Raw genomic sequence first — 19,861 nt, 5'->3', positions numbered from 1 at the left:
TATTTATATTTTTAAAAATACCACTTTAAAATTTTTTGAATTGCTTATAACTATTATAATAAGAATGGGATCCTAGTAGTGTTTAAATAAAAGTATATAAAATAAAATTTTAAAACAAACATTTATGGAAAGCTGGTAATGGCAACCAAGTTTGTCTCGCAAAGACACAAAAGGGATTCCTTTGCTCTGTTGCAGAGAAATATTAAAACTCCTTAGGACCTTAGTTACGTAAGGGAATCTACGGAGAGTGAGGGAAGGAGAGGAGACAGTTCCTGAAAGGGCCTCAAGTTTCTTTCTAGGAAGGAGCAGCAGTGACTAAACACAGCAGCACAACTCTGAAACTTTCCTCTCCCTTCAGCATGGAAGTTTTCTCCCACCTGCACTGGCATCACTTTGTTCATCCGTTGAATGAATGCCATTGTATTCTTCAAAATAGTCTTTTGGTTCTTAGCTAAAAGTGTATTCATGTCTATAGAGCCCAGTATTGTTAAAAAAAAAAGTAATTATTATAAGAAGCTGCTTTAAAAAAAAATTAAACTCTCAAAAAGAGAGTTCAACACGTGTCAATGTAGTAAGCATAAGGCTTCCACAATGATTACAAAAGATAAATCTTGTTTCTTTACGATAAAAAGATTTTGTAAAAAGAAGTAGCTGGCCATGAGTAGGTGTTGCCAATTTATCATTGTGAGGAAGACAGCCATTCTCTCGAAAGGAGCTTGTGAAGCAAGACTGCTATTCTTTGAAAAGAATAACACTAAAAGAGGGTGAGCTCCATTACAAAGCCACATAAAACAGGAGGCTCGGGGCTTCCCTGGTGGCGCAGTGGTTGAGAGTCCGCCTGCCGATGCAGGGGACACGGGTTCGTGCCCCGGTCCGGGAAGATCCCACATGCCGCGGAGCAGCTGGGCCCGTGAGCCATGGCTGCTGAGCCTGCGTGTCTGGAGCCTGTGCTCCGCGACGGGAGAGGCCACAACAGTGAGAGGCCCGCGAACCGCAAAAAAAAAAACAAAAACAGGAGGCTCTAGTTAGGAAACTTAAAAATATATCAGATCACAAGTTTTCAAAGTGGAAAATAATGCTTTAGAGAAATAAAGGATCAAAATCATTGTCTCCTCATCATAACCCAAAGTATAAGTTTTGAGAAAGAATTCCTTAATTTAGTTATTAACATATCAAATTAATTTTTGGAAATTATTCCTCTAAGGAACATTTCAACCAAAGACATGTTTTTCCATAAAATTGTCTGTTAGCAAAATGAACACAAATCATGCTGGAGTTCACAAAATTTCTTGTACCTCAAAAGAATAAATAAATATTAACACTGGAAAATCTTTCTTATTAATATTCATCCCTGATATACTGATATACTCCCAATATAAATACTCCCAATATCAGTCTAAATCATGGTTATGTTAAAACCCAAAGTAGTATAAAATATAAGGTAACATTTCGAATGTATATATTTTGGTAAAATTAATGACATTTTAAAGAGTAGTGATAACTCATACATTTTCTGAAATGTTAGCTCCATGTCACAGAACAGGCTAATCTACTAAAAAGAAAAACTTAAAAGATTAATATAAAGTAAAACTGAAACTATTTCCTTTTAAATAAATTGTTACAACAGATATGGAAGCAAATAACAGTTACTTGTACTGGGGAGTAAAATTTAGATTTGACTGTTGACAACACTTCATCACACAATTTCTAACTAATAATCTAGTACTGTATCCATCTTAATAGCCAAAAACTGGTCCAAAGTTGAATACCGTCCCCTCTTTTACCAGCATGTCCATTCCCCAAGCTGATTTCTTTTTACCTTCTCTCTGCCCAGTAAAATTCCTGACCCCCACCCCCAGTTGGATTTCCAAAGATTGGGAAATGACCTTATCACCAGAGAAGGATCGAATATAAAATACAATATAAATGATACAGAGTTGAGCATTTCATTTTCCCAGTTTGTCATCATTATATTTGCATCAAACACATATCTTGGAGAATACACCTTAATGCTTTCATTTAATTTAGCAAAATATTTAGTGTACCTCAGAAAAAAAACATTTGTAATTTATATTTTCACATCCATTTTCATTAAACCCTTTCAATACCCCTGAGAGACAGGTGCTGCCTCTACCCTCTAGTTCCTTCATCCTCCAGGTGAGGATTGTTAGAATCTATGATTGGACAGGACAAGATATTAACAGCAGGATGCAGAGGGCCACTTGGGTGCACTGGACTGGAATGAGTAGAGTCTGAACTTGAGCTTGTGTCTGAGTTGAGGCTGCATGACGGAACATGTCTGAATAAAGTCAGGAAGTTATCAGCATGGTAAGTGGCTAGAGTTACAAGTCCCAGCCCCGGAATGAAGAAAACTGGCAGAAGACAATCAGAATGCTAAACCAGGGGAAAGTCCTCTGGAAACTGCCCAAGCTTAGCCCTTGAGGGGAGCCGGAGGAGGGGGGGGGGGGTGAGGGGAGGGTCAGGAGGAATCATACTTTCTGAAGGTCATCTTCCTCCAGGGCAGAGGAAACTAAAACCAGCTAATTGGACATGTGGTAGTTTAGAGAAAGGTAAATGACAGATTTAATCATGTTAGAGAAAATGTGAAAACTCAGAAGTGACCCATGGAGGAAGGTGGTGTGGGCAAGAGGGACCCCAAAGAGAGTTGTGATCCCCCCAAGTTATTCTGAGTCAGAGGTTCAGAAGTGATAAATCGTTTGCTCAGGTGCCGAGCCCAGGGCCCTGGGTCAGGCCAACATCAAGTGGAAAACAAGCTTCTCCTGAGACACCAACATTCAATGCCTCAAGTTGCCCACAATTCTGGGAGAAAAAGATTAAAGAGTCAAAAATGAAGCCGAGGACTTCCCTGGTGGCACAGTGGTTAAGAATCCGCCTGCCAATGCAGGGGACACGGGTTCGAGCCCTGGTCTGGGAAGATCCCACATGCCACGGAGCAACTAAGCCTGTGTGCCCCAACTACTGAGCCCACGTGCCGCAACTACTGAAGCCCGCGCACCTAGAGCCCGTGCTCCACAATAAGAGAGGCCACCTCAATGAGAAACCTGCCCACCACAATGAAGAGTAGCCCCTGCTCACTGCAACTAGAGAAAGCCCGCATGCAGCAACAAAGACCCAACACAACAAAAATAAATTAATTAAAAAAAAAATGAAGCCGAGATTCACAGCATTAAATGCCAAAAACCACACATCTAGGACTCTTTGGCCAGAACTGGGATACAGTCTCTGGATTTCAAAGCCCACAGTTTTTCCATTTTGAGCCACACTGGAAATATTATCTTAGAAGCCAATTTTGATTATAAGAAAAACCTCACCTAATATGGAGGAAATTATGCTGATGGCTAGAATTCAGATTATCTGGGCAAACTTCCCTATATACCCTCTCTAAACACCAAACCGAGGTTGGGTTGAACCAGATGCGGTTTTGGATACAAGATTTCCATAACTCACCGATGAAGTGATTGTGCCCCAAGGCAAGCATCTCCTCCAAGAGGACGAGGCCCCCGGGAGCCTGGAGGAGGGTCACGCTCCGTCCATCTATGAGGGAGCACTGTTGAAATCCCGTGGCCGTGACCTTCCACAGCAAAATCAGGGAGGCAGTGGCATCTTGACGAATTCTGAAAATGAGAACAACGTCAACGGAAAGTCCCTTGCAGAAAAATTCATCTGAAAATCAGGCCATCAAATTCAAAATAAAAATAAAGACAGCACATACATCCATAAAAGAATTGGGAAATGGAGGAAAGGATCTTCTAAACAGGCGCCCACTTCATGCGGACTCACGGCCGTCATTTCCCACACCGTTAGAAACGTCTGTCTCCCGCTTGATCAAACATATACCACAAAATCGCTAATAGATAACTCACCTTTGGGTAACAATTTTCATAAATAATAAAAGGGCATATTGAGTTTAGAGACAACTCCTTCCATAACCACACAATATAAAAGAGTCCTGCTAAAATTTATTATAAGTGTGTAATACATCCCCAAACCACCTGAGTAGTGCTGCTAAAATAAGTGAAAGTGGGGCTTCCCTGGTGGCGCAGTGGTGGAGAGTCTGCCTGCCGATGCGGGGGACACGGGTTCGTGCCCCGGTCCGGGAGGATCCCACATGCCACGGAGCGGCTGGGCCCGTGAGCCATGGCTGCTGAGCCTGCGCGTCCGGAGCCTGTGCGCCTCAACGGGAGAGGCCACAACAGTGGGAGGCCCGCGTACCAATCACCTCCCATGCCTCTGGCCTCCCCTGGTTTCTTCTTGCTTTCAGGATGAAATCCAAAGAATGAAATGCCCTAGACGACCAACCCACCCCGGCCTCAGTTCCCTCTCAGCCTCGGATCCTGCAGTTCCATCCTTGCCACCCGGTGCAATGGCCACAAGGACCTACTGTCTCTTCCCCGGGCAGGTGCTGTCCCGGGTCCCAGCCTTTGCCTCCTTCACCAGGGAGCTGTGTCATTCTTCGAGGCTTAGCCCACTAGCACCCCTCCTCTGAGACCTTCTGCACCCATCTTCCCGGCAACCAGCAGCTGCCTGTCCTTCCTCTGTGCTGCCGGGGAAGCAGGGTCGCGGTGCACAGAGCTGCTCCCCACAGGGCAGAGCTCCTGGCTTGCAGCAGGGGGCCCGATAAAGGGTTGATAAAGGATCAAATTCATGAATAAATGAAAGTGTAAGGAGCTAGTAACCCTCCCACGTGAAGCCAGCACCCAGAGATCATTCAGCACGCCCATCTTACTCAGTCTGGGTCAGACTCTGCTCTTTCTGTCCAGATCTGCAAGCCTCAGAGAGTCTTGGGGAATTTCAGATTTTAGGGGGGTTGGGGGGGGAGAAAGAAGGCATTTAAAAGGATGGATCAGAACTATTCAGGAAGGCTTATGAAAGTAAAACAATATGACCTAGATAAGAAAGAACTGGTTTCATAAACATAAAGGCAACTAAATGATCCTGATTTCCCTGAAACCGGCGTTGGACGGTGGAGTTTCATCTTTGGTACGAGCAATGGAACACTTAGGACAGGGGTCCCCCTACTGGCAGAACTCAGAGCTGCCTCAGATGCCACACCCTTCTCCCTACAGGGATTTCTTCCCTGTGCCCGGAGTTCACTGCCCATCCTGGCTTTTCCTACCAGAAGAGTTCAAGGCAGGGGGCAGGGGGTTGCAGGCGCAGTGGAACAAAGCCCCTCTTCCAAACATTTTCAGGGACTCCATTGTTTAGAAGGGAAGGTGGGCAAAAATGACCCTGTGTAAGTGAAGAATGGGTCTCCAGTGCCCACTGCCCTCTTAAAATGGAGCGATGCAGCACACTGGTTAACCAGATGAGGGCCACGTGTCCCCGTCTTCTGAAGTCCCTGAAGGCTAGAGAGCAAATGTCCGTCTCAGTGCATGAGGGGTAGGATGGGGAGTGCCTGTTCATACCAACAGAGAGGACAGGCGTTGTCAGACAGGTGCGGGGGGGCAGTGCTCCAGGCAGCGTGACTCGCCAGCAAAGCAGGGCACCTGGCGCCCTGCCAGGGCTGTCATCACTGCTTCCCTTTGCCTCCTCTCCATCCCCACCAGTGACAACCAGCCGTGTGTAATTTGAAGGAGCTTAAATTTAAAACACAACAAAACACTCGTCTCACCTGCTTGTTTTTAAAGAGACAACTATAATGTTTGGGTCTTAAATTTGGGGTAAATTATGCATATTAATTTAACTAATGGTCCACTAAAATCAGAAGGAACCAAAGAATTTGGGGAGCAAAAGTCATTTGAGAAGAGAAGGGTCTGGCTCTAGATCTTAGCTAAGACACCTGGGTTTCTTATCTATCTCCCACCTAACTCATCCAATCCAGCCTCCCTGGAATCTTCTCCTCTGAAATCGCTCCCTCTAGTTTTTGAGTGACAGAGGCCACATCTACACATGGAACATTCATGATTCTCACTGGACTGACCAGTTATGGATCAGTTATGTGAACAGACACCACCCAGCAGACAGTCACAAACATAATCTTTTTTTTTTTTTTTTTTTTTTTTGCGGTACGCAGGCCTCTCACTGTTGTGGCCTCTCCCGTTGCGGAGCACAGGCTCCGGATGCACAGGCTCAGCGGCCATGGCTCACGGGCCCAGCCACTCCGTGGCATGTGGGATCTTCCCGGACCGGGTCACGAACCCGCGTCCCCTGCATCGGCAGGCGGACTCTCAACCACTGCGCCACCAGGGAAGCCCAAACATAATCATTTTTAACTGGGAGTTTATTCTTACTTGACTGAAGTGTTCTGTGGCACTTCGAAGGACACCAGACGGCCACCCGCAGAGCTGTTAGAACTGGCATTCCCACAGGCAATATCTGGAATCACCTGGAGGAACAGAGAAGACAAGTTATGGGGGTTAATCATGGCGCAAGATAACATCAGGAAGCAAAATTCCATGAGCTGCATCCACTCCATTCCTTTGGGTGATGCTGGGACGGCCACCTGAGAGGCCAAGTGAAATATTACAAACTCTAACCAAAATGAAAGCTTTGCCATTTGAGTTTCTGAAACGCAAAAGCTTTGCTGAGAGGCGTCTACACATTCCCAGGATGACTACAGCTGCTAATAGGATGTTGCACGGAAAGGCGGAAGATCTGCTCCCCTCTCTCTTTCATCCTGCAAGCAGTCACGGGCCTCTGTTCTCTGCTCAGTCTGGGGGTAACGAGGGACTAAATGCTTAGAGAACGAGGAGGTGGCCTTAAAGGACTAGCTTCCGGGCTTCCCTGGTGGCGCAGTGGTTGAGAGTCCGCCTGCTGATGCAGGGGACATGGGTTCGTGCCCCGGTCCAGGAAGATCCCACATGCTGCGGAGCGGCTGGGCCTGTGAGCCATGGCCGCTGAGCCTGCGCGTCCGGAGCCTGTGCTCCGCAACGGGAGAGGCCACAACAGCGAGAAGCCCGGGTACCGCAAAAAAAAAAAAAAAGGACTAGCTTCCATGCCACGGGTAGAAATCTCAATGACTAGGAGAATGAGCTTTCCGGAGAGCAACAGACGTGTCTGGTCTGAGTGACCGTGCTCTGTGCAGAGGTGTACGTAGTGGCACATGCTAAGGTCAGGTAGCTGGGAGCTGCCCTTTATTCCCCCTGTGGACCAGACCTTCATTTTTAGGTAACGTGTTCCGGAAAGTATTACACTGATGTGTGCAAAAAAAGGAGCTCAAGGGGGGAAACTGTGTTCATCAGGAAGCATATTGCTAACACTTGAGCTGTGTCCAGTGAGGTGCCTCTGACCTGTTTATTCATTCATTCCTCATGCTGTGATCACTGTGCTCATCCCAAGAATCAAAACAAAAGGGTATTAAAAGTGATCACCATCGGGCATCCCTGGTGGCGCAGTGGTTAAGAGTCCGCCTGCCGATGCAGGGGACACACAGGTTCGTGCCCCAGTCTGGGAAGATCCCACATGCCGCGGAGCCGCTGGGCCCGTGAGCCATGGCCGCTGAGCCTGCGCGTTCAGAGCCTGTGCTCCGCAACAGGAGAGGCCACAACAGTGAGAGGCCCGTGTATCACAAAAAAAAAAAAAAAAAAAGTGATCGCCATCACTGAATTAACTGAGAACAATAACAGAAATTCTCAGCACTTTCACCCCACTACCAACATGTAGAATTTATTGTCCAGAAATATATTCACGTGTTCCTCTGGCACTTTTTTTTTTTTTTTTTTTTTTTGCGGTATGCGGGCCTCTCGCTGTTGTGGCCTCTCCCGTCGCGGAGCACAGGCTCCGGACACGCAGGCTCAGCGGCCATGGCACATGGGCCCAGCCGCTCCGGGGCATGTGGAATCTTCCCGGACCTGGGCACGAACCCATGTCCCCTGCATCGGCAGGCGGACTCTCAACCACTGCGCCACCAGGGAAGCCCCTCCTCTGGCACGTTTAACCTGCTTCTTGAACAGCGTATGAAATAACCACATGACACGAATATGAGGCAATTCATTTTTACATTTACCAACTGTAGGATAGCATGTCTTTGAATAAATAGGTTGAAACGGTTGGCTGGGGAGAAATTTTCTTCAAAGGACACTTCCTTGATAAACATGGGACCAAATCTAATGCACATTCAAGAAGTGAGTCATTCAGCAAAGAGATATTAAAATCCTAACTCCAAAACATCCATTACAAATCTGAAATCAGGACAAGTTCACAGTTTTTTAGATAGGATAAAAACACTGCCCCGCGGTCTGGATGAGGTCTTCACAAATTGTGTGGCAATGAAAAAAAAAAGCGGGTCAACTGGTTAAAATCACCCAGAAACATCAAACAAGAAATGCTGCCTTACCTCTTTTATAACAATAATCGAAATTTCTAGACATATTCTTTGGCTCTAAAAATGCTACACAAAGATCTATATAGGTTTCTTTTCTCATTTAAGCCACAAAACGTATAATAATATACAACCACAGGTCTATATGGAAGTCATATAAAGGACAAGATATGGAGTGGAATTACATTTCATCAATGTTACCTCAAACTAATGTTTTGTATTTGTTCTTCTATTCTTCTAGCTAGCAAACTTATACTTTATGTCATCTTTTAAAGGTCTGCTGGAAAATCCTCAGAATGGGACTTTTGATGAGCTTGAAAATCCAATAAGCCAAATCCAGACTGGACAAGATTCAATAAACAGAATTTGCTGTTGCCAAAATGAACAAAATTTGGAAATCTCATTCTCGAACGCACTGCCAAAATATTTTTAAATATCAGTGATAGCATTTTTTTTCTAAATCCCACTGAGGTGGTGCAACTTACCACTACTAGAACCTAAACAATAACAGACAACCAAAAAATGGAGCATAAAATTCCATGACAGAAAATTAGGTCAATAACGGAGGATCTGTAATATGTTCATTTATAATATTCTTCATTGAGCTGCCTGTCCCCAAATCTAAGATTATCTCACAGAAACGTATGTGGTTATCATTCCAGGAAATAACTTCATTCATGTTCTTCTCTTGCTTACCCTGTTTATGCTCACAAAACAATCATAACCGAAACGTCCCATTTACACAACCAAGAGAGATGTCCTACACACGAAGGCAGAAAGGAAAAGAAGTTGGGCATATCTTTTGTTCAGTAGGTAACTTCAAGGTCTTGCATTTGTATTGCTGATATCAGAAACACTGGAATTATTTTAACTGTACTGGTTTCTCCCATAAAAAGCACATGCACGAAAATGTTCTCACCTCCACTTGATCCCATTTCATTTCTACAACCTTCTGCCCAGTTTTCGGCTGCCACGTTGGCAGGGTGATGGTGGCCCGAGAGCGGGGCAGGATTACGTCCGGCTCCTGGGTGGTGGGGACAGGCTGAAGCTGTCTGGGTGCCATGGACTCTGTCCGGCCAGAGACGGGGACACTGGGAAGTGCCTGTTCACAGACTGGACCTTCATAGCCGTCACTGCAGATGCAGAGGTAGCCATCGCTGCTCTTGCTGCTGCTGCTGCAGTTGCCATGGTGACATGGGTTGCTGGCACAAGGGTCCGCAACGAGCTGAAACGAGACCATAAACGGGTCAATTATTCGCTCATAAGAAAAGTGGCGCCGTCTCTGGGAGATGAGCTCCGTGGCTCCGAGTTGCTGCTCTAACAGAAACGCAGCTCCTGTGGAATATGCGCTTTTAACTACTTGTGCTGTTTGGGGCAGGGGGGCCTCCCACGGTCATCCCAACGTTAACCCTTCCATAGATAACAGGCGTCCAACAAGGAAGGATGTAGTTAGTGCGGAAGAGCCTCTCCCACCCCAAGGCCCTAAATAATGTTGATTTCAGGAATACTTACTTAGAGGAATTTTCTAAGGCAAAAATAGTTAAAACTGAGGCTTGTTAGGAATATACCAACTTTGATATTTTTAGCTGCCTGTCAACTCATACTAGGGATCTCAATTGAAATCTCCTCTTTCACATCCTGGACCATTCATTGCAAGGTTCCCTCATGAGAAATGACTGCCTAGTTTATTCCCCCTAGAGATGCACTTACCTATGTCTTCCGATTTCTTACCTGATGAACAACTCTCTTTAAGGTGATGTTATTTAATTAAAAGCTTCCAAAATGATCAGCTTGCGTAACAATTGCATGCTAAAAGGGAGCATGGTGGTGACTCATATTAAGCAGAGTTCTATGAAAGTTTCTACCTGATTACTTTGGAGGGTGATTACAGAGAAATGTTACCCTGCTGGATGTGGAAGATAAAATTTCAGTTGCATATCTGTAAATTGTGTTCATGTCCTAAGGAAAAGTGTTTATCGCTGAGTCCTTTGCTGACCTCTGACTTGCCATTTCTTATTACCTGGAGATGCTACAAAAACAATGTGAAATGAAGCAGCGTAACAATGCTTCTCTCCAGACAGCCCAAGGGTTCAGGCACGTTCACAGAGCTTATTCAGTTATCATTTGCTTCTGTGATAACAGAAAATTAGGCCCTGGTTTCTCAGGGCTGGTAATAGAATTGAGTGAATAACAGACAACAGAGAAATGGGACCTTCGATTTCTCTTGTTGAAATGAGTTCATACTTAAACACACACGGATAGAATGGATAGAATTCTGCCTGGAAAAACAGATACTCGTTCTGCTAATGACCCTTGTCACACAATTTCCAGCAAACTCCTTTAGGAAGATTAAGGGATTTTGGATTGAATAAAATGCAGCTCCAAAAATACCACATTGTTAATTCTGTGCTATCACTTGGCAAAACCTTCACAAAATCTCAGATAAGAGTAGATGGATTGATATCTGAAGAAAATATTTCAAGCGTAAATAATTTAAAATATTTACAATCTTTATCAACTCAAAGTAAAATCCAAACTCCTTCCACGGCAGACAAAGCCCTCCCTGATCTGGCCCCTTCCTATCCCTGAGGTCCTCTCTTCCCACACTTTATCCTCTTCCCTTACATTCAACCCTCTTCACCTTCTTTATGTCCCTGCACTATGCCAAGGTCATTCCCACCACAGGGCCTTTGCACCTGCTGGGCCCTCTGCCTGGAATGCTTTTCTCTCAGAATTTGCGTAGCTCTCTACCTCATTTCACAAAGTTCTCTACTCAAATGTCATCTCCTCCGAGAAGCCTTCCCTCACCGTGAAATCTAAAATAAATCCCTGGGCCTCCCTGGTGGCACAGTGGTTGAGAGTCCCCCTGCCAATGCAGAGGACGCGGGTTCGTGCCCCGTTCCGGGAAGATCCCACATTCCACGGAGCGGCTGGGCCCGTGAGCCATGGCCGCTGAGCCTGCATGTCCGGAGCCTGTGCTCCACAATGGGAGAGGCCACAACAGTGAGAGGCCCGCATACTGCAAAATAAATAAATAAATAATAAAATAAAATAAAATAAAATAAATCCCTTTTTTGTCTCCCAAAGACATGTGAGCCCCATCAGTGCATGGACTTATCTGCCATGTTCACAGCTCTATTCCCAGCACGTTGAGGAACACAGAAAACATGGTAGAGTTTCTTTAAAAAAGCACTGGAAAAATAAAGACAGATAGATCAATCAACATCTGAAAAGCAATGTGTGATGAGGGACAGACTGAATTGCTCCTTTAGTCCTGATACTGTTCCTGTGCTTTGGATTTATTTTTAGGAAGGCTTTGTGGAATGGGTATCACCTCAAGAAGGAGGAAGAATTTAATTAGCTAGGATAAAGGAGACATATAAACCAGGTTTCTGATATCAGCTCATCTGACGGTTGACCTAGTCACAAATTAAGACTTTTAACACATGCCTAAAAACATAGAAATACATTTAAATCATTTTTAAAAATTGGAGAGATCATTACAAAAATCCATTCTGGAAGTGCAGACCTCCATGGTGCAGCTTAGGGAATGACAGGGCAAAGACCACAAGGCAAAGACCACCAATCTGATGGTCAAAGATGCCCCAGGGCTTCCATCCTATCACCACAGCCTACTGCTGGAGACCACCAGTCTCAAAGGCCATCAAGGTGAGTCACTGTGTGACGTCCGTCCCTTCGTGGGCAGTGTCGGGGTGGGTGCTGGTGGAGACAGCTGGGTGGGAAGGGCAGGCCCCCAGGGCAAGGCCCAGTTCACCAGGCCCAGGAGTCAGCTCCACCAAGTGAGGGAATAAAGAGCCGAAAGAAAAATATGCTGAGGATAAACAATACCATCTCAGTGCTGCTGTCTAGGCTTAATAGATGAGAGGAAAGCAGAGCATGGGATTCAATAAGGAATGACTAACGTCAAAGGTCAGGAGAAACGCTCTGGGTAGAGAAAAGAAGACAGAAGCTAAAAATTAAACTATCAGTTGTATAGATTTCTAAAGGGACTCAAAACAGTGAATGATGTGATGGTGCACATGCGTACACACATGTACACACACATGCACTGAATACAAAGCAGGGCGTTAAATGCACTGCAAGATCACTGATCTCTTCTTTAAAATAATCATGTCATATTCATGCTACTTCCTTGGGTTTTCACCTAGTTGCTTCACTCACAATGACAATTACCTTCCTTTCTATCCTCTAACACTTCAGATTAGTTTCATTAAAAAAAAAACAATCTTTTCAGTTGCCTAACAGCAAATACAAGATAAAATACAATCATTAACCTTTAAGCAAAATCTTGGCATCATAAATATTTATTGTAAGTCCTGTTTTTCTGTACACAGCTTATTGAGTTGTTTTTTTAAGTTTGTACGTGTATTATATCTCACAGGGAAAAAGTCCTGTTACAGAGGTCACTACTGCCCTTGAATCCCATTACATTTGAACTATAAGCAGAAAATAAGCAAACTGCCAAAATGAATAATGAGGCAAAATATCGTAATTAATAGACCTGACTTTGGGGATGCTCAGAATTCAAGGTGATACCTTCTTGGCTATAATTTCTAGCTTCTAATGATGGGGGGGAAAGGGATGAAGATTTTGTAATATGAGCAGAAAGAGCAAAGAGAAAGCCCATGTGTTAATGGTTTTCTGCTTACAGTAACCAACAAGCTCATTTATTAAATGCTGTATGTTCATTGCATCAGATTAATTCATCTATTTAAACCAAATTTTTTCACATCATAGAGCTAAGCTAAAACTATTCTTTTCACATTTTATTTTCAACTTTTCACCTACGTCAAATAATTTATACTACAATCAAGAGCGCTTATGGGGGTGCATACAGGGTGAGGTCAGAGCGAAGGTGCCTGCCAGCCCCAGGACTCATGATTTGAAGGCAGTCTCATGTGACACTTTAGCAGTGACCTGTTTTCCTTCCCTAAACTGAGTGCTGTCCATGGTTTTGGCAATTCCAGTGCCCTCTGCGGCATACAAACAGAAGGATGAAAAGGTCAAACTTAAAACAGGCCCACTTACAGGGTCGTTAAGATACAATACGTCAAAGCTACCAGGGTCACTGCAAAGTGCCACACGTGAACACCTTCGTCTGCCTTACCTGGTGATGGTGGGGCCTGGGAGAAACATAACCACCTTCCTGGTGATCCTTCCATGCTAGTTTAGACACTTGGTGGACTTTGTTCCAACTTCTCCTGTACTTTTACAGAAAACTCAACATGGCTGATCAGTAAGTCAAGTGCCATTTATCGGGCACTTATGATGTGCCAGGTAGGATGCCTAGAAGAGGGGTCAGGAGGATAAAGAAAGCCCAGCTCCAGCCCTCAAAGAACTCTCAGTCCAACAAAAGGGTAAGACACATGAACTTGGATGTGCCCTGAGCCGTCTAATTGTCAACTAATACCCTGCATGTATGCGTGTCAACCATTACGATCGTGTGTTTGATTGAGTTAAAGTTCTTAACACTGAAAAAGAGAATGCGCTTGATGATTGTAGCTATGAAATGAGCAGCTTACGAGCAGGTCTCAGAAACTATCTCTTAGGTGACAGTGGCAGCTCTCACAAAAGAAGCAGCAGAAAAGAATTTTCTAGGCAAAAATGGAGGCAGGTGAGAACCCAGAATCCTGGTGACGGCCCTGGTGTGCAGGTGGCTGAGCGGCTTGGGCGAGTTACTTGCCTGCTCTGGATACACATTCCTCGAACATCCAGGAGCTGGGGTGGAACACATCAAGTTCTGCTCCAGCTCTGCAGTTTAGGTTCCTATTGACATGACTGTTTTCAGAGGGTCCAGAGGAACACAGAGCAAACCTGGGGTCACCTCCCTCCCTCATTTATACCCACGTTCAGTGGGCAGAGTCATCCAAGCAATGGGAAGAGTGTCTGAGGAAACGGACGCAAAGAAGCCCAGGAGGAGAGCCTACAAACACTGATGGAACACGCCACTTGGCCCAGGCCACGCAGGTCACCTGCGGAGAGGGAGGGACACGGTGGCCTCAGGGCACTGAGAGAGGAGTATAGACACAGAAGGGAAATAACCGAGGGGGAGTTTGTGTGTGGCACTAAGAAATAAGTAGAATGGGCCAGAGTTTTAGTAAACTGTCTGAGCAGCAGAATCAATTAAGGAAATTTTAATACATATTTTGATACAGATAGTAGTATTATAGGAAGAAGAGGTGACTTATTAAGTAAGGAACAAAAACAAAAGCCTGAAAGCAGGATTTTTCAACTTGTACACTACTGACTCTTTGGGCTGGGTATTCTTTGGTATAGGGGTTGCCCTGTACATTGTAGGATGTTGAGCAGCATCCCTCATCTCCACTTACTGGATGCCAAGAGAACCCTCCCACCAACAATGGCAGCTGTGACAACCAAAAACGTCTCCAGACATTGCCAGTGTCCCCTGGGGAAAAGCCACCCCCAGTTGAGAACCACTGTCTCAAAGGAACAGATTGAAGCATTTTATTCCATCAAAAGGTTTTGAAAATCCATAAGACTCCATAAATAAAGTCAAAAGGCAACAATATGGTGGAGGAAAATATGTACCACCTATTACAAAAGACTAAGTCCTTTACAGTATAGATTCCTAGATATCAATAAAAGAGAAACACCTCAGTAAAAAGGACAAAGAAACTGGCAATATGCAGAACGATTTGTACAGAATCATGCCATTTTTATACTACTTTTAAACACAATGTTACATATTCACTTGTATGTGTATAAGTACAAAGACAAATTTTTTAAAGTAGAATAGACCATCATTTTAGTAATTTGTCTGAGCAGCAGAATCCTTTAAGGAACGTTTTAAAATACAGATTCCCGGGCTTCCCCGGTGGCGCAGTGGTTGAGAGTCCGCCTGCCGATGCAAGGGACACTCATTCGTGCCCCAGTCCGGGAAGATCCCACATGCCGCGGAGTGGCTGGGCCCGTGAGCCATGGCCACTGAGCCTGCGCGTCCGGAGCCTGTGCTCCGCAATGGGAGAGGCCACAACAGTGAGAGGCCCGTGTACCACAAAAAAAAAAAAAAAATACAGATTCCCCAGCCCCAAGCTGCTAATCAAAGACTCTGAGGGTGTGGCACTATCAAAGGATAATCCACGATGAAGAAAGACCACAATAAAGGGTCATGCTCCACCTCCCCTACACTGGGAGAAATGTAGAAATTCTCCCCCTCCCATCCCACCCAACTGAACTATATGGAGGTGAATGATGGACAGCCCACTGCAGAGCCTAAAGAGAGAACAGGTGGAACCCTGGAGGAGTGTGGGTGGGGAGGAACCACCCACCCCAGGGGCCTTGAGATAGCAGAAGAGTGTCTGCATCTGCCAGCTGGGGGAGAGGGACCAGGACAAAGAAGACCCCAGAACTTGGAGTTTGGGGTTTCTGGAAAAATGATAATCATCAATTGCTCATGAAGCACTGGGATACAGCAGAGAAAGCCTAGGTTTCTACTCCCATTTGTGGGTGATCTTGGACCAGGCAAGGAAGGTTCCTGGGGCTCAAGCTCCTCGGTTGTAAAAGGAAGGGATGGGACCAGAGAACCCTAATGTCCTTTCAGTCCTTCATATCATGTTTCTTGTCCAAAACAGGAACTGCACTGGTTAGAAATGTCATCTTCATGCTTAAAGACAAATGCACACTGTTGGGGTCCAACTGTCACAGTATTTTTGTCTTAAAAAGGAATTTTTCCCACTTTCTTCAATAAAGATCTCAACTATATTGCAACACCAACTGCTTACCCACCAGGAGTAAAAATGTGCGAAAACAAAAAAAAAAATCACTACAGAGCTTATGCCAGTAGTAGTCTTGGCCAAGAAATGCATCCCATGAATTTTTTTCCCCCAAATCCAAATAATAAAAGTGCTCATTCACTTTACTGAAACAAGAACTATATATCTTAGTGAAATACACTAAATAAGCTTAATTCCCACGTGTTTTGGTATTTCTTTACTTCTGTATTAGGGACTCTAAATTACTTGAAAAATTATTCCAGGACTAATCTGGGCAGTCCACTTTTCCCTTCAATTCTGAGTCACTTTCTTGAAATCAGCCTGTCCTGGTTTTTGCATGTGGGTTGAGTCACATCTGAAAGTAGGCTAAAAGGAAATTACAAGCAGAATTCAAACTTTTGACATGAAATGAATCCATTAAAAATAAACCACTGCTTGTCCAATTATTTTCCAACTTTTCCATGGTATCTCTTTAAAACCTGATACTTTTAGAAATTATCTTGAAATTGCACTCCCTTTGCTGTAGTCCAGCTAACACATACAGTCAATACTCATACTGATGAATCTTTAATCCCTGTTCATTGCAGATATATCAAAGTTAAATAACTGCTCTTCAGAAACTTGGCAAACCCTTTGTCGCTTGCTCTCCATATTCAACTAAATTCTAAGAGATAACATTCAACTGCATTTACTGGCATGGGCACACCAGCCTCAATGAAATGCTTTTTTTTTTCTTTTTCCTTTTAATCGTTCAAAACCCAGTTCCTTGAATCAGAAACTTACAGAAAAATTCCAGTGCATATATTCTTGTCCCATCTCTCATCACAGACACTCATACATCCCAGCAAACTTTTTTTTACAAAACAACAATGTCATGAATACAGGAAATATGTCAACTTTTACCTCCCTGCCTATTCATGAAAAGAAGCCTGCAGCAAAATGGGAATGAAACTTCCTATGAAGATCATATGATCATCTCAACCGATGCAAGAAAAGCATTTTATTAAATTCAACATCCATTTAAAATGAAGATGTTTAGAAAACTAGGAATAGGAGAGAACTTCTTTATTCTGACAAAGAGTATCTACAAAAAAACCTTCAGAATGTAATACTTATTGGTGAAATGTTGAAAAAGTTCTCTCTGAAATTGAGAACAAAGGAAGGGTTTTGCTATCACCACTTCCACTGAACACTACACTAAAGGTCCTAGCCAGTGCAAGGAGGCACAGACTATGCGATTATGCATGCAGATAAGTTATTAGAATATGGAACTTTAGCAGGTTTGCTAGATGCAAGGTCAAAAAGTTTTTTAAAAAAAAAAGAAAGAAAAAGAACAATTGCATCTCCATGTAGCAGAAACAAAAAATAAAATCTTTTGAAAGGTGTTGTTTACAATATTTTAAAAATCCCTAGGAATAAATCAAACTAAAGAAGTGCATGGCCTCAACAAAGAGCTATAAAATAGTATTGAAAGAAATAAAGAAGACATACACAAATGGAAGGAGAGTCTAGTTAGAGATTAGAACACTTATTTTTTACAAAGATTCAAATTTTCCACAGTGACCTACAGATTCAATGCAACTACAACGAAAATCACAACAGTGTTTTTTGTTCTTGTGTGAAATGTCCCCAAGTAGCCCAGACACTCCTAAATAAGAAGAACAATGTGGGAAGGCTTGCTCTATAAAAAATAAGGAACTTTAAAGCTGCAGTAATTAGGACAATGGAATAAAAAGTCAAGAAATAGAATAACCATATATGGACACTTCATTTCTGGAACAGAGTAGTGTGATAAATATAGTCTTTTCAATAAATCGATAACCATATGGGGAAAAAAATTAAGCTTGACTCCCCCACACACACCAGACTCAAAGATTAAATTGCAAATTGCAACTGAAACTAATATAAATCAATTATACTTCAATTTTATTTTTTTAATTTAAAAATAAGTTTCTAATACATTTCTAAATAAATAAATGCATACAATGGAATAGGTAGATAGATAGATGGCAAGTGGATTGTAGGTCTAAGAATGAAAGCATGAGATATGCCTACAGGGTGCTAAGAAAAACAGAGTGGGGCAGTGAACTCACCAAAGGACTCCAGGAGGTCTTTCTGTGTGAAGTTAAATGTCAAGGGTTAAAGATGAGCTACCCAAGGAAAGAAGAGCAGGAAAGGGGGCTCCTGCCAAAAAGAACAACTGCAAAGGCCCTGAGACATAAAATGGGTGGTGTAAGAGGAGAACTACAAATAGTTCTATTTAACTGGAGAACACGCGAAGTGTCTGCCAGGGAGTTTTCAAAGGAGGGCTGCTGAAAAAAATGAAGACCATTTGGTAGTATATTGGACTTGGGCTCTGAAGGCAAATCCATAATGAATTTTAAGTACAGCTATGACAGATGAAGCATTTTAGAAAAATCCCTCTAGCAAGAATGGGATGATGCATTTGAGGGGGTCAATCTGGAGTCACAGGAGTGTGGGAAGAAGCCACTGCCATCAGTGGGGTGAGGAGGGCTGCAGGCCATGTCTAGGGCTGGGTAAGCATAGACGGAAACGTGTAGGTGGGCTGGAGAATCGGTAGGGCTGGAGATTAACTGATTAGGTATGGGGGTAAGACAGGAAAGGGATTCTGCCCTGAACAAGCAGGTAAAGGGTAAGGTCACTCACTGAAACGTGGGATTCAGAAAGAAGAGAAGTTTCAAAAGGAGCAGGAAGTCATGGTTTTTGCTTGGGGAAGGAAGGTATTTGGGTGCCTAAGGGACACTGAGTAGGGGATGCCCTTAAGAGACTGTCAGTACAGATCTGGTGCTGGGGGAGAAGGAATGAGCCAGTGTTCCCGGTTACCAGCATGTTGCAGGTGGGAGAGGGGTGGCACTGCATACACACAAAATCACTGAGGGTGAGGCCTCACAGAGGCTGGGAAGGGTGGGTTGGAAGAGACAGGAAACCATTCTCACAGAGGGGAAAAAGGAGTTACAGGCAAGACTTAAAATGTGTTGAGGGCCCACAGGACCAGGTCCCTTATATGTCTCAACTCATTTGCTCTTAACAATCCAATGAAACAGATATCATCCTCACTTTATCCTGGGAGCTAAGTCTCAGAAAGGTTAAGCAGCTGGTCCAAAGTCACACACAGTAGGTGTCAGAACTGAGAGGTGAACCGAAGTCTGAGTGATGCCAAATTGTAACCTCTTCCCATATTCCAAAGTGTCTTATTTTACCTCATTAAGTCAAGGAGTGGGTTTGCGAAGGAGAGTGTGGCTAATGGCCAGAGGCCACTAGAGGAAGACAACTCCATTACTGGAGAGGGGACCCTGGATTTGGCACTGACAAGGGCAGTTTGGGCAGCCAGAGGGGTCAGAGGCCACCTTCCAGTGGGTCAGGAAGAGGAGGGGAGGACACTCATGACACAGAAGAATAGAGGCGACCCTGGCTCCAGTCAGCTGTGAAGGGCTTCAGGTTAAACAGACTCCAAACTCAGCTTATCAGACCTTTGAAAGAACATGAAGTGAGCGCCCTCAGCTCAGAGACAGAGAAGACGCCTGCCCAGAGGCCCTGGTTCATGGTTCTGTTCAACGATCCAATTCTGCATACACAGAATGTGAGATGCCTAAAGGCATGCCCAGGAGCATGGAGCCTGTACAAATACACCGCCCTAGAGGGGGTCTGGGCAGGGTGAAGAGCTGGGAAAGGTCAGATTTTCTTCTGCACTCATTCAGACAAACAGCCCCAGGAAAACTTGTAGGAGAAAGTGTCTGCTGGATGAACAGCATGCTGACCAAGTTTCAGGAATGTGCAAAAGAGCAAAGTCTGAGCCCCAAGAATA

The 19,861-nt window shown here is 44.1% G+C and overlaps 1 protein-coding gene across 1 annotated transcript in view; it reads right to left on the bottom strand.

Moving 5' to 3' along the window:
• Positions 1-19,861, bottom strand: part of DNER (delta/notch like EGF repeat containing) — a gene marked incomplete at both ends in the record, with an annotated part of 331,941 nt that overhangs the window by 195,628 nt on the left and 116,452 nt on the right. The window contains 3 exons of the mRNA XM_082631051.1: positions 3,469-3,635; positions 6,252-6,346; positions 9,201-9,506. Of these exons, the coding sequence (XP_082487177.1) occupies positions 3,469-3,635; positions 6,252-6,346; positions 9,201-9,506 (568 nt within the window). The remainder of the gene's footprint in view (positions 1-3,468; positions 3,636-6,251; positions 6,347-9,200; positions 9,507-19,861) is intronic.

This window comes from Mesoplodon mirus (assembly GCF_964341445.2).
Source record: "Mesoplodon mirus genome assembly, chromosome: 8".
NCBI classification, from domain to species: Eukaryota; Metazoa; Chordata; class Mammalia; order Artiodactyla; family Ziphiidae; genus Mesoplodon; species Mesoplodon mirus.
This window is presented reverse-complemented; position numbering and strand designations above follow the sequence as displayed.